Source organism: Natrix helvetica (assembly GCF_964273705.1).
Source record: "Natrix helvetica genome assembly, chromosome: 2".
Taxonomy (NCBI): Eukaryota; Metazoa; Chordata; class Lepidosauria; order Squamata; family Natricidae; genus Natrix; species Natrix helvetica.
The window spans coordinates 254,830,687-254,846,301 of NC_138552.1; the positions used below are offsets into that span (position 1 = coordinate 254,830,687).

Sequence of the window (15,615 nt, forward strand, 5' to 3'; positions counted from 1 at the left end):
TGTTAGGACATTTCTTAACACAGAGAACAATCTAACCACATTTTTTTAGTCTTCCCCTTTCTCTCAGTTATAATACAATCTGCATTCAGTCTGTCCATATGACCAAACCATTTCAAAATACTTCTTTCAAACTAACAATTCAGTTTTATATTCAATCCATTTTCACTCAACCTCCATTCATTCTTGATGCTATATAGGACTACATTGGATATTTGGCAGCTCAGCACACTCCTCGCTCATATTTAAGTGGTGGTCCATTAAGACTCCTAGATCTCTCTCACATACTACTGTTAAGCCAGGTATCATCTATCCTCTACCTATACATTTGGTTTTTCTTGCCTATGTGCAGGATCTTATTTTTCTCATTACTGAACTGCATCTTGTTGGATAGGGCCCAATGTTCAAGTCTACCAAGAACTTTCTGAATCTTGATTCTATGTTCCAAAGCGTTCACAATCCCCCCCCCCCCCCAGCTAAATGTCATCAGCAATTTTGATAGGTTCCCCTTCAATCCCCTCATCTAAATCATTTTTGAAGATATTGAAAAGCACTGGGCCCAAGACAGAACTTTGAGGTACCCCTTACATGGGGGGCATGCATTTTTTTATTTCCTTGTATTATGTATTTGATACAATATAGGTCGCAAAATACTTCTCACCAGATCTGACTAGGTGGTGGAATGGTTTTCCAAAATGTTCTGATTTTTTTCCAAAAATGTTCCCCCTAATGCTAAAAAAGGCCAGTCTAAAACTCACACTTGGTAAGGCCACACTTGCAATACTGCATCCAGTTTTGGTCGTCAGGATGTAAAAATAACTTTGAGACTCTAGAAAGACTGCAGAGAAGAGCAACAAAGATGATTAGGGGCCTGGATGCTAAAATATACTGTATAAAGAAGGGTTGCAGGAACTGGGTATGTGTAGTCTTTTGAAAAGAAGGACTAGGGGAGACATGATAGCAGTGTTCCAATATCTCAGGGGTTGCCACAAAGAAGGAGGAGTCAAACTATTCTCCAAGGCACCTGAAGGTAGAACAAGATGCAATGGGTGGAAACTAATCAAGGAGAGAAGTAACCCAGAACTAAGGAGAAATTTCCTGACAATTAGAACAATTAATCAGTGGGACAACTTGCCTCCAGAGGTTGTGAATGCTCCAACACTGTAAATTTTTAAGATGTTGGATAACCATTTGCCTAAAGTGGTGTTGGGTTTCCTGCCTAAGCAGGGAGTTGGACTACAAGACCTCCAAGGTCCCTTGCAACTCCATTATTCTATTCTATTCCACTTCACCAGCCTGCCCCTGATTTTTCCTGACGAAAAAGGACGCAATTCGCCTTTAAGTGGGGCTGCCATGCTATTGGAGTGAAGAGGACTTACTTTTTATTTTTGAAAAATTAATTAGGTTTAAGCGGAGAGGCAGAACAGGATCCCCAAATGCAGTTTGCCGCCCTCCATTGGAAAGGGAGGATGAGCCGGCGCCGAAAGCACAAGGCGACTTGGGAAGCAGCGCTTTTGCCTGCAGGAGGCAACCTTCTCAGCGGCCTCCCCTCCGCCATCAGAGAGGAAAGCGGAGGCAGCGTCGACGTCCGGGGAGGGGGAGGGAATCGACGCCGGCTGCTTCCCGCGACAACGTCGCAATGGCTGACGGAGGAAAACGGGAGAGGCCGAACGAGGCTCGCCGCTGCAGTCGCTATTTTTGCACGGCGGGACGCGGGATGGAGCCCTTCCTCATCGAAGAAGTGCAGGCTCGTTTGGGCGCCACTCAGGTGAGCGGCTCCGGACTCCTTAGACCGCGCCGGGATCGGTCGATAAAATAACGGCTTAGAAGCTCAATTTGTTCGCCGCCAAACCTATACGGGGAGGGAAGCAGCGATAGCGGTCTTGGGTTGAGGTGAAGACTGGGCCAATTGCTCGTTTGTACGCTCGCTGCTTCGGAAAACCAGTTCCTGCAATTAGCCATGTTTATTCAAAAGTCCCACCGCCCGTGTGATTCTATGTACGTTTCTCGCGCCGCGAAGATGTTTGTACGACTACAGGTAGTCCTCAACTTAATTATTGAGGAGCCCAACATTTATGTTGCTAGGTGAAAAATTTGTTAGGTGAGTTTTGCCCCATGTTACAACTTTCCTTGCCACATTTGTTAAGTGAATCACTGCAGTGGTTAAATTGGTAACGCAGTTGTTCAGTGAAAGTGGCTTCCCTGTTGACTTTGCTTGTTAGAAGGTCGCAAAAGGGGATGGTGTGACCCCCTGGACACTGCAACTGTTAAGTCCTCGAGGCTACGACGCCATTGACTATCATTGTCGGCCCCTGATTGGTTGAGACGCGAGCAGCCAGCTGGCGGGAGAATGCAGCCATTCTATTGGTTCAGCGTCTGACAGCTTTAGTATAAAAAGGGCTGTCAGCTGTCAAATGCTACTGTTTTCTTGGTCGAGATTTGCCTTACATTTTGCCTTGTTATACTGTTAATAAAGGTTGTGTTAGCTTCAACCTGCCTTGCCTCAGTTCCTGTCTGCCTCGTTTTCCCTACAGAACAGCAACGGTCATAAACATGAGTCAGTTGTCAAGCATCCAAATGTAAATCACGTGACCATGGGGATGTTGCAATGGTCATAACTATGAAAAATGGTCCCAAGTCACTTTTTTCAGTGCCATTGTAACTTCGAACGATCACTAAGCAAACTTGTAGGTTGAGGACTACCTGTATGCATGTTTGAACTTGTATGCACCTTGTGTCACATCTTAGCATAGCTCACTTCAGTCTGGTGTTAGAAATCCCATTTTTAACTGCTTGTGACATTTAGGCTGTGTTTATAATCATTTGCGTTACCAGTACGCATGTGCAAAATCTGGATTCTAAAATCATGAGTTCTTGAGCTTTTAATAATTAAATGGAAGGTGTCAGGGAAAGGAACAGATATTCCTTTATAATAGGCAACCTGAAATATGTGGATGTATTGCAGTTATTGAAAGGGCAAGAGTTTTTGCTGGAATAAATGACAATAAAACAAAGTGGTCTGTGGTGTTTGTGTGGGTAAACTGCAAGTTTTTGATTCGTTCAGTGAGAAGTATTGTTGCTTTCAGGGATGAAGATTTTTCTCTTGCCTGTGTAACAGTGTGCATCTATATGATAATTATAAATGCTGATTTTTTTTTTTTGCCTGGACCCAAAAGATGATTTCATCTTTGTAGTGTAAAATCTACATTAGTGATCACGTTCCTCGGTTTCTTGTCTAAGTCTTACATTGACTTTAGAATCAGTGTCAGTAGGTAAAACTATCTACCTTTCAATTTCCCATATTATGGAATTTATCACAGGATGCTTCTGTAGCGAGTGGTCATAAAAAAATGTTTTTATTAAATTCAGTGATTTGCTGAGGGCATGACTTAGAGCTTTGTGAATGTTCAGTTCTGCTGTGCATGTAAGTTCAGAACTAAGTTCTGCTGTGCAAGAACAGTTTTACTGCATAGGGAATATTATACAGAATTTCAAAAACTGTAGGGATTTCTTCATCTGGAACATTCCATAATGTGAGCCCTAATCTCACAGCAAGGCTGTTGCTTTGCATTGTGCCAGCACTCAATGTCAGATAATTCAACAGAGCTGAAGCAGCTTCTTGAATGAGAAGCAAAATGTCTTCAAAGAAAAATCAGAAAGTCCAGTTGCCTCTTGAAAAAGCATCTTTGGGACAATCTGAGAATCTCCATAGATTATTGGAACACTGCTTTCATGTCACCCCTAGTCCTTTTTTTCACTAGACTAGACAAACCCAATTCCTGCAACCGTTCTTTATATGTTTTAGCCTCCAGCCCCCTAATCATTTTGTTGCTCTTTTCTGCACTCTTTCTAGAGTCTCCACATCATTTTTACATCGTGGCGACCAAAACTGGATGCAATATTCCAAGTATGGTCTTACCAAGGCATTATAAAGTGGTATTAACACTTCCTGTGATCTTGATTCTATCCCTCTGTTGATGCAGCCTAGGACTGTGTTGGCTTTTTTGGCAGCTACAGCACACTACTGGCTCATATTTAAATGATTGTCCACTAGGACTTCAAGATCCCTCTCAATGGATAAATGGAATCAGGCAAACACAAGCATCCCTCTTTGTCTTTTTTCATAGTACCCAGTGCATTTTATGAACAAGGTCAGTTGCTTGAATTAATCCATTAATAAGGATGATATTATTATTTTTTAAAATCAACTCTCAAATATATATCCAGTTTTATTTATTATTGGTATGCATTCTCTTTCAAGGTAGAATATGTATCCGGAAAAGTTTTCTTCAATACTAATCTTGAGCTGAGTATGTTGAAGAAACTAAAGTCAGCTGAAAGACTATTTTTGCTGCTAAAGAAATGTCCTCCAGTTTCCTTCCATCGGAATAAAGGTAACCGTCTTCTATGTTCTTCTGTTCCTCTCTTTGTTAAAAGAATGCATTAATTTTCAATTAGGTGCTTCATTCCCAACTATTTCTCAGATATGATGCTTATCTAATGCTTTGCAGGCAAAATAATAATGTCAAGGCTTCATTTACTAAGTAGCTAGTTATGAAATTAAAAATGTTGCTTGGGATTCCTTGGAAGGAAAACACAGTACCCTTTTGGATTTGTGAGCTCCAGTACAAAATCCACATCTTGAGAAAGTAGTTGTTTTCTGAGGATTTTGAAAAGCAATTATCTAAAGTTTTGGGAAAACAGAATGAAGTCATTCTATTCTGAACAGATTAATACCAATTTCTTTCAACTTTAGCATCCACTAGCATTTTAGAATTAAGTGATCATTCTAATTCATGGGAGACTTATTCTCATTCAGTTTGCTCTTGGTTATAGTTTAAACTGCTTGAAAACTTTTGCTCCACAAAAAGTTTTTGTTGTTGTTATTTTAATTAGGAAGCATACAAGCATAAAGTTAGTAAATCTACAAAGGAAGATGTTGGCTTGTTACATAACTGGAGCATTAAAAGTATGGGATCTAATAGGAAAGCTTGTCTTTTGTTTTTAGATGTTAAATGATATGATAAAATGTATGGACTGATAATTTACTATTTTATTTCAGGAAGAATAATCCAGGATGTTCAAAAACTTGTAAATGAGAATCCCAGAAGCTGGCTGCATACAACTGCTATCTGGAGAAGTCTTTATGATCAGTCGGCAAAGCAACTGAATTTGTGTCAAGAGTACCCAGATTCCAAAAAACAGAAATTGGAAGAGGAAAACCATACTGAAAATGAAAAGCAAAAAATACAAATAATATTAGAGACAGATACTATTAAAAATCCAATTGAAGATCAGCAAAAATGTGATACACATGATGTTCGTAAAGACAATTTATTGCCTCAGGGCACACATTTTCTAGAAAACACTCCTGAACTTATTGAAGACAAACCTATGGTTTGCAATAGTTATTTTAGTTTCAGAGTATCATGTCGCTGTAGTGGAATACTTGCAAAATTATTTACTGCACAGGTATGTAAAATATTATTCATTTGAAAGCTCAGGAGCTACTAAGCTTCATGAAAACTGAAGGGTATTATGCAGGGAACAAATTGATGTTTTACGAATCTAAATAAATCTCTTACAGTTCTTTTTTTTTTAATTTTATTGTTTTAATTAGACAGAAAACACACACACAAAACACTCTTCAATACCTCTTCCAGCAAGCATGTCGATTGGTTACAATCAAATTCTGTGCATTACTACAATCATTCTTTATATTTCATTCAAATTGAATTGTACATTTTAACTCAAAACTCTTTATACCGTCAATATACCAACATTCTCCTTTAACTGTATTTGTTTGAAAGTACTTTTATCTAGAATCGTTTATATTTATATTATCCAACGCATAAACATTTTAAAACCGACAACAATTTGTAAGAGCTACCACGTTCTACTTATTTATCGCCTAGGATTCTTATTTCTTTCCTCCATCCACCTATACCATTTATCCCATATCTGATAGAATTCTGATTCTTCTTTTCCCTGGATTTCTTTAGTTAGTTTGTCCATTTCAGCACAGTCCATCACCTTTCTTATTATTTCATCTTCACTTGGAGTTAGCTTGTTTTTCCATTTCTGGGCATAGGAAATCCTTGCCGCCGTTATTATGTGCAGTATTAAATATTGGGTTTCTTTTTTGTATTTTGCAGGCAGTAATCCTAGTAAAATCTCTTACAGTTCTATAGGCCAAAAAGTATCCATGATATGCTGTATTTTCCATATTTTATTATTTTTAAACATGTTAGTTCACAATTTTAATTTCCTCTCTGCAATTATATCTATGGCAAATCTTTCAGCTACTGTTCTGTTTAGGAGAATATTCAACTGCACAATGGAAATGGCTGCGAACTCAAAGTACATACAGTTTACAGGGATTTTTCTTCATATCCTATTGCATGGAAAAATACCATATTACATTCAAAATAACATTTAAAAAAAACACCTTAATGACCAGCAACTTTGTCACCAAGTGATACAATCATATAGTGAAACATGACTGTCACTTGTAACTTGTAATTTCCTGCTGGCTTTTCCATTGACTACTTGTCTTGAAGCCAACTGTGAAGCATGCAAATGATAATCATTACCATGGAGTGCTGCAACAATTGTAAATGTATGATGGTTGTCAAGCACCCGAATCAGGATCCTCTGACCATGGGGATGCTGCAATGGCCACAACTTTGAGGGCCAGTTTTAAATCTCTCTTTTTAGTGCTGTGGTGACTTCAAAAGTAGCTGAACAAGAGACTGGTATATGAGGACTACCTGTACATCCATTTGAAAATGACTAGCAAAAGAGTAAATTTTCTTAATAATTGTACTGTCTGTCCAGATTATTCTGGAACTCTCAGAAAGGATATTTAATTTACTATTTATGCATAATTCCATAATTATATTTATTGAATGGCATCAACATAGAAAAAATAGTACTGCTTGAAGAGGAAAACGAATGTGGACATTTTGTTTAAGCTAAGCAGTTGTAATTTTACTCTTCTATGCCGTCTTTTGGAATGCCTCTTAATTGTCAAAAGGAGATGAAAGACAAATTAAATTTCAGTACTGTCATTTCCTTACCCTCTGTGTATGTGCGTGTTTGTGTGTATGTGCATACACATACATAAAATATAAACATACTGGTAACTTGCTAGATGTTTTGCTCTGTTCTTAAGAGGTTTTTTTAAGCCATTTCGTAATAAGACAGACTGAAATAAACATAATTTTGAACTTGGATGGCTTGATTTCAGTAAACATGCATAAGGTAGGGGTGTAGGATATGTTTTATGGCTTCTATAATATTCAGCCTATTTTGTTTGCTGATTTCTATTCTAAGAATCTATATAATATGCCACCTACCCAAATAATTCTGATATCTGATTTGTGATTGTTTTTTCAGAAACTCGGGAAAATTATCGGAATAGCTCTTATGAAAAACTTTGGATGGAAAGCAGATCTTAGAAATCCTGATTTAGAGGTAATAATCTGACTTAAGTTGAATTTTTGGAAGCTTTGGGCTTTGCTTTCAGATATCAAATAGTTTCTGAAATATAACTGGAGGATCATTTTATGTATATTTTTGTTAATAAAAATGAAATCTTACGTTACACTTGTAGAATTTAGCTTCCTTATATTTTGACATCTATAAGTTCCTGTGAAAACAATCAATAACCTATCTGTAGTGGGGATGAGTTCCAATTGGCATTAGAATAGAATAGAAGAATAGAATAGAAGAATAGAATAGAAGAATAGAATAGAATAGAATAGAAGAAGAATAGAATAGAATAGAATAGAATAGATAAAATAACAGAGTTGGAAGGGACCTTGAAGATCTTCTAGTCCAACCCCCTGCCTAGACAGGAAATCCTACACCACTTCAGACAAATGGTTATCCAACATCTTCCCAAAGCCTTCCAGTGTTGGGGCATTCACAACTTCCGGAGGTAAATTGTTCCACTGATTAATTGTTCTAACTGTCAGGAAATTTCTCCTCAGTTCTCAGTTGCTTCTCTCCTTGATTAGTTTCCACCCATTGAGACTGAGGTATTGTTGTATTGTTTCATTTTAAACTTATTAAAATATATCATTCATAGTGGAACAAGTTGCCTGCCAGCATCTTTGAATCTAATCATGATTGAAACCTGAAAAAATTATAGAAATCTAAAAACAGATAAAAGACACAAAGTAAACAGTGTTCTAAAAATAAGGGTTACAGATAGAATTTGAAAAGTGACAAACTTTAAAGATAGAATCCAGGCAATGCTTCCACATTTCCTGTAAGATCTACCATTTAATTCATTGAACTTTCATTCTCCTGAATTCTGGTGGAGGATATACTGCATAGGAAGCAATATTTGCAAATGGTTTGTAGCTATCACTAGTAGAAAGTTTCTTCCACTTACCATTCTTTAGATGAAAATATTTGGCCAGTATTAAGTTGGGATTTTGTAGATTTTTCTCCTTGGATATCTCTATCGCTTGTGTTTGCACTGATGGAAAAGCAGAATTAGTGATCTCAGTTTTGTACTATGTCTTATACGGTACTCCTATATTATATTTCATATTGGTGTAATACTTGCATGCATTTAAGGATGAGATTGCTTTTTGGAATAAATAAATATATCCTTGAAAAGCTGACTTCCATCTGTTATTTGCAAGTAATTATTGTAAATTTTCATTCCGTTATAGATCTTTGTGCATCTAAATGATATTTATTCTGTGATTGGTATCCCTCTTTTCAGGTAGATGACATTATAAATTATTATTCCTCACTTCTCTATAAATACTGACTTTTCTAATAGAAAATATGTTGCTCCCCCCCAAAAAAGGGATTGGAATGGTTTTTGTTATCATATTATTGACCTTGCAATAAATTGATGAGAAATATTTTATTGCAATAACTAAATTTTTAAAATGATAAAACTGTAGCATTCTGTGTCACATAAAAGTACAAATAACTTGGAACATGGTACTGGATACATTTGTACATTTATATTTCCCTAGTTTACATGACATTTAAACATATAGATTGGTAGAGGTAAGGACAATTGTTAGTATGTGAAAAAAGCAGTGATATATACATAGTAATATATTAGCTGTTGTGAATGCTTACCACTTATATTTAGTATTATTGTTATCTTAATTCTTAGCATATCAAAATGAGAGCCTTGTGGCTTTTAATGAAAAAATTAGGGCCAAATTCATTTTAAGATGAAATTTAAAATAATTACAGTAATTGTAGTTTAACAATTTCACACAGAAATTATGAGGCCAGCTGGCTTATATGTGAGCAGTGGTTATTCTTTACCTGTCTTTTTTATCCATTTGTTTATACATTTTTGCCCCCTGTGTATATGCACAGTATCTATTTTTGTCAATCAAACTCTATTTGGATTGTGAAACAATTCCTACATATTGCCAGAGCTCAGGTTATGACAAAAAGTACTTGTAGAACTAAAATAGAGCTAAAAACAGTCTTAAGAAAATGTCAAAATTTGCAGAAATAAATTTTTAAAAAGGAGAAGCCCCTCCCCCACAAAGAAGTGTTCAAAACACTGCAAATATAGATTCTATGTGCTCAGTTTCCATATAATTCTAAGTGACAGTGTTGGAAATTAGAGATATAAAATGTGGTATATTGGGAAAATGATATGAATAAAAGGAAACAATCCTGAAGAGAAGCATGTCATTATTGACACATTATGTTAGAATTCTAGATATGCATTGAATGTTCTTATTTTTATTTAACTAAGTATGTCTATTATTTGCAGACTTCCCTTGGCAAGTCGAGCATATATTAAAATTGCTGGGTTGCGATCTACCATTGCTTGGGCTATGACATCACTTGCTGAAATCAAGGTAAACAAAATAACCATTCTGATTACTAAGCAACTATTATGGGAATTTTATAGCAGCATTTGAAGCATTTAAAGTAGGTGAAAGCTGTATAGTTTGCAATTTCCTTAAATTCATTGCTGCTTAATTTATCAATAAATATGCAAAAAATATGCGAGCAGTTCAAATCAAATCAAATTAAGTTATCTATTGTCCCTTGGTTTTAATCTCCATGGTGTATACTGGAATAATTAGTATAAAATTGCTGTCAGGATTATTGAGATGTATGAAAAGGAAGATAAATATTCAAATGTGCTGTGAAGATGGAGAAAAGTATTAACTATCAAATCTAATTTTTGCTTGCTTTATTTATAATATATTGTACATTTTTTCAAACCAAGGAGAAATTGTGGTACCTATAACTTACAGATAATAATAAATTAGTTTTTCTCTCTTTTTTCAGACTGGAGCATTTGTATTGGATCCTATGTGTGGTCTGGGTACAATACTTCTGGAAGCCGCAACTGAATGGCCTGTAAGTTCTATCAACTATTGCTGTTTGTTGATAAATTTCCTTTAAAACTTCTAGGTTAGCTTAATTATTCGCTTACCAGTTATCAGTAGACAAATTTAGAATTTTTGAAGTAAGAGTTTCAAACTTTATTTGAACTTACATCTACTGAGATCTTAGACACATCTTTATTTTTTGAGTCAGTGTCTTTTTCTGGGTTTTTGTTGTTGTTCAAAAACAAGCGTATTACAAGTTAAAACAGACTGGAATAACATCTAAAGATTAGTCATAAATTAACAGATTTCTGCATGTGGACTATAAAAATTGCTTATTGGAAATAACAGACAAAAAAGAATCAGCTTTCCCAGAATAATTAAAATAGTTTATATTTCAGTTCCCTGTTATATTTATATTATTATCTACAGATAAACATGGATGGATAACTGACTTAACATTATTTCTTAAGTATAACATAATCTGTGTCATTTTTTAAATCAGTATATAATCATTTTGAGCCAGATTAATCATTTTCTTAGTTTTTGAGATCTTTTGCAGAAACACAATGAATTAATTGACTGAGCCTTTCCAATTTATGGTCCTCCTTATCTCTGGTTTTACTGATGCTATGAAAAGCAAACAAAACTTAAAAGGTTTTATTTCATGCAGCCTGTATAATCAGATTCTATTTCTTTGGAGATTTATGTTATTTTGTTGTGAAAATCTCTGGGTTGCTTTCTCTGAAGCAGCTGCTTGGGAAGAAGTTTCTATTTCATTTGGTCAGAAACAATACAAAGCTTGTTTTGTATTGACAGCATACTGGTACATCAGCAAGGTTTATATATATATTTTTAGCCTTTGATGTGAGTGAAATATATTTTAAATGATCATGAGAAAGCAAGAAATCTAGCTTTCATGGCTAGAAGAAATATTAGGCAGAGATACTAAATTCCTGGGTCTTTTCCAGCTTAGATTTCCTGCCTGTCAGTGATCTATTGTCTTTAAGGAAATATTGTATTTTATGAGTGTAAATAAATTAATAATGTGTAAATCTTAATGTAATTGTTTGTTTCTTCTACAGAATGTGTATTATTTCGGGTCGGATATAAGTGATTCACAATTACAAGGAGCCTACTCAAATATTAGAGATGCAAGGCTGATAGATAAAATTGAGCTATTTAAATCTTCTGTGACAGGTAAATATTAACAAAGTACCTTGTGTAAATTACATAAAAATATACAATGTATAAAATTTGATATTTGTATTGCTTTATTTTTATTGGCTTGCAAATGTCTTTTTCATAGAACTAGAATGTAAGTAACAAACTCTTTTTCCCAGAATTGTTCTGTGCAGTTGATTTAATATATGTGTCTTTGGAATTAAGGTTGGAAATTGATAATTAAAGAGAGTTATGATATACAAATGGTGATCAAGATATGAACACATCCTATATTTGCCTTTGATAAGCAAGTTTTTTATGTTAACAACATTTCTTTGACTAGGGGCAGTAATGGAATAGTATACAGAACATGGGAAGTGAGGTATTGCCCAAATTCATGGCAATTGAATTGTTGAATTCAAATATGAATTGTCTGTCTCCATTTTGCCTAGCAGTTATTATTGCTAATTGTGAAGAGGTTAATTTGAAAAGAAGATAGTTTGGTTCCAGAAATGTTTCCTGCTATTCTGTTCTAGGGAATTTTTAACAATGCTGATTGTTCAGCCTATGTGATACTTTCAGGAGCAAAATGAAGAAATACTATGTTTGTTGATTCCCATTGTAGCCCTGTAGAAATTTGGGGGACCCTATGAAACTCAGTGCAAGGAGGAATTGGCAAAAAGTGAGTCCCATACAGGATACTGTCTCTGCCCGATGTATAAATGGGAGTTCTAGAATAATAGAAGCCCAAATAGATTTCATTTTTTTAGTTCCTTCTGAATGCAGAACAGAGTAACAATTAAACATTTCATTTCCAAGGGATCTGTTAAGTTATAGTTATGTTTAAGTCTGTGACTTAAAGTCCTTTTAAGTGTACTTTATCTCTGCAGGATTGCCCTTTCGGTCAGAAAGCATTGATGTCATTTTGACAGACATTCCATTTGGAAAAAAGTTCAAAATAACAGAAGACACAAAGTTTCTTCCCAGAGTTTTTCAAGAATTTGAAAGGTACATGAGTCAAATTATCTGGAATTCAAGAATTAATATTAGAATGAGATTTAATATATGATATGTAGGCAAATATGCATAACTAGATAGCAACAATTTTACTTGATGGTAATTACTTATCTTCTAATATAAGTAATAATACTGATAAGGGGGAATATTTGTAGCTCAGAATCAAATGAGGAGTCCTTGATGCTGTCTGAGTTTGGTTGTTTACTTATAGATGTTTCACTAATTCCTAATCAGTGATCAGAGCACTAGTGTTATTACCTAGTTTGTTTCATTCTACATTAAACACCTGCAAGAAAACAACCAAGTTCAGAGACCACCACGGATCCATCATAAATAATAGTTTCAAATAGGATGAAAAAAGATGATACTGGTAATTGCTAACAAGCTCACTCACTAGGGCTGGGTCTGGTCAAATAATATATAGGATTCTGCTGATGCTGGCAGTGAATGAGAAGTCATAGGGCATATACTGAGAAATATATCGTAAAGGATATGTTCCTGACAAAGTTAATTTGATTCAAAAAGGGTGGGGGGTGTTTTCAAAATAGGCTTATTACTTTCCCCAGGAACTGACTGTAGCCTTGATTTCTCTGAATATAGGACACAATTCTAAACATAAGAATAGCTTATGTTTAGTACCGTGTCCTAGACTCAGGGAAATCAAGGCTACAGTCAAAGTTCTGTTTTTATGTTATGTTAACATGTTATGTTTAGAAAAGCTTCCAGATGTATAGTTCTTCCTCATTCTTACTGTAAATCTTACCGTACTCTCTTGAAATCTCTTCTCTAATCTCTGCTCTGCAAGGGGCAGAGACAAACGGTCAAGCAAAAGAGGTGTTACCTACTTAAATTATTCCCCTCTGCCACAGAACAGAGAGATTGGAAAGGAGGAATGAGTACTGTAAACTCTGCATAGTGTGCCTGCAACTCCTAGACCTGCGCTACCAGTGCAGTCAGATTATTTTTGATGTGTAGAGGAGCAAACAGCTTACTCTCTTGCAATCTCTTTCTCTCCAATCTCTACTTTGAAAGGGGGAAGAGGTCAGGCACAGGATGATGTGTACTGACTAATAGCAATCACAATATTGAGGGATGCTGAGCATGTTGTAAATGGTTGTAAATTGGCCATAAAGTTTTTTTTTAGCATCATGGATAACCTCAGTTACTGAATATGCAGTCAGTAAGCAAAGACTATTCTAATATAAATATCCCTTTAGGTTTTTGCATGCCCAGATCCATCAAAAATTCTTGTAGTGGGTTGGAGTTGGCAGTTAAGACCTTGATCATTGTCATTTATTTCAGCTGGATAATAATGGATATAGCAATTAAGTATAATGAAATACTAGCATATATGGAAAAAACTGGAATTTTTATGAAGCCCAATATTAAAATCCATTTACCAAGATGTTCACTGAGAGGCTTTCTCTTAGTATATCTTACCATATAGAAAGGTAAAGATAAAAGAGAGATTGTAAACTACTAGATATTCTGGAAATTTCTTATAAAATAATAAATGTTATTGAAACCAAGCAAGAATATTAACTACTCTCTATTGTTTTTCAGGGTGCTTTGTTTTGGAGGAACTGTTGTACTGTTACTTAATCAAGAACTTTATAAATGTATTTCTAATGATATTGCCCAAGGCTCTCGGACTGAGAGTTCAATCTTGGCAGAATCTTCTACTGATTGCAGACAAAGTAATTTGATATCAGTTGAACAAGATATCAAACAAGAAAGTATTAGTTGTGGTACTGTTTCCTCCTCATCTCAAGATACAAGGGAAGAGCACCTCAGTTACAAAAAAGCAGATCTTGGTTCTTTGTTGTTCATCGAATCCTTTGAAGTTAGTCTTGGCAAGACAAATGCATTCATATGCAAGTACAAGAAGATAACTTGAAAGATCTAGAAGGTAACAACGGCAAGTATGTATAAAACACGTTGATGGACTTGACAATGAGAACTGCATAGCAATCACTGCAAAAGATCTTAAGGGATTATATTAGGATTTGTAATTGAAAACACTGGGCTAAATTTAGATGTTTGAAGTGAAAGATACATGGTTGCTAGTCCTGATGGGAATAGACATTAATAGTGGGACAGCTTTAAGGGACTTTATTTCTCAAGCAGTTCTCAAAATAACCATAACGTGATGCATTCTCTGAAGTGGTTGATATCTTGCATCAATTCTTGGCACTTACACATCATCATTTTGTAATATTAGGCAAGGATTATGCTTGGTGTGCCATTGTGCATTGTACTATATTGTATTATACTCTGCCTTTATGAGAGTCATTGTACGGGTTCTAACTGATTTTTGGGAAGATATTCAGAAGAAACTTCTGAAATAGGTTTCCTGGATGCTACTCCATTGCTGAGCATTATTCAGACCATTGGCAATTGCTTTTCATAGTCTTGTGTTATGAATCTGGGAGATGAAGATTCCCAATTAATAGAAGTCCTTTTTATATTAACTGTTTTTAGGTTGCACTATAAGCAGATTTGTGCCTGAAAATCATAATTAATCCTGCTTCAGAAATCAATGCCTTGTAGCAAGAAAATCCAAACTGTGTTTTTAGTATTTTTCCTAGAATTGTATGGAAAGTCTCTGAAAATACAAAACTTCAAAAAAACCACTGGAACCCAAGAAGACTAATTTTGCAACCATGCATTTTTGCACACTGGAAACATTTTGAGGACAGGTCTCTTTTTACACAAATTCATTATTTAACTAGCAATAAAAAGTATGTTTATTTGTATTCAGAAGGAAGATTGAAGCAAAAAGAAAATATGCAAACATTCCTAATAAAAATCAAGACATTTGGTCTAATTCAAGCAATTATATTATCTGCTTGATGGATTAGAAATTACATAAGTGCCTGTCAGCTGTTTTAGCCATTCTGATTCAGATGCAATAGCTGTGTTACACTTCCAATACTATATATTAATTTACCAATGAAAAGTATAACCATTTGGACTATGTAAATTGATTCGAAATCAGGGAACTTTTTAAGTCTAAAGATTTGTATTTCCTAATAACGTGTGTGTAAGAATGGTAATGTAGACAATTGATTATATTATCCCTCCAGTTCATCTATGAATT

General features: G+C 35.2%; 1 protein-coding gene across 6 annotated transcripts; it reads left to right on the forward strand.

The window, feature by feature from the left end:
- Window positions 1–1,427: 1,427 nt before the first annotated feature.
- THUMPD2 (THUMP domain 2 tRNA and snRNA guanosine methyltransferase) lies at window positions 1,428–14,421 on the forward strand. Of its 6 annotated transcripts, none has more exons than XM_081941177.1 (11): window positions 1,631–1,765; window positions 4,052–4,148; window positions 4,263–4,391; window positions 5,060–5,469; window positions 7,396–7,473; window positions 8,685–8,737; window positions 9,767–9,854; window positions 10,294–10,365; window positions 11,420–11,534; window positions 12,389–12,506; window positions 14,079–14,421. In XM_081941177.1, the coding sequence occupies exons 2-11, from the start codon at window positions 4,079–4,081 to the stop codon at window positions 14,410–14,412; spliced, it is 1,467 nt and encodes a 488-aa protein (XP_081797303.1). In that variant the 5' UTR covers window positions 1,631–1,765; window positions 4,052–4,078; the 3' UTR covers window positions 14,413–14,421. The 6 variants fall into 6 exon arrangements, with proteins under 6 accessions (XP_081797301.1, XP_081797306.1, XP_081797303.1 ...); XM_081941176.1 differs by having other exon boundaries at window positions 1,649–1,765; window positions 3,981–4,148; XM_081941178.1 differs by having other exon boundaries at window positions 1,750–1,765; window positions 4,009–4,148.
- Window positions 14,422–15,615: the final 1,194 nt, after the last annotated feature.

Bases quoted from the DNA above. Each gene is read 5' to 3' on its own strand.
- THUMPD2 (XM_081941175.1), top strand. From the start codon at position 1,637: ATGGCTGACGGAGGAAAACGGGAGAGGCCGAACGAGGCTCGCCGCTGC. The intron at 4,392-5,059 runs GTAACCGTCTTC...ATTTTATTTCAG, and splicing joins TTCCTTCCATCGGAATAAAG to GAAGAATAATCCAGGATGTT. The intron at 12,507-14,078 runs GTACATGAGTCA...ATTGTTTTTCAG, and splicing joins GTTTTTCAAGAATTTGAAAG to GGTGCTTTGTTTTGGAGGAA.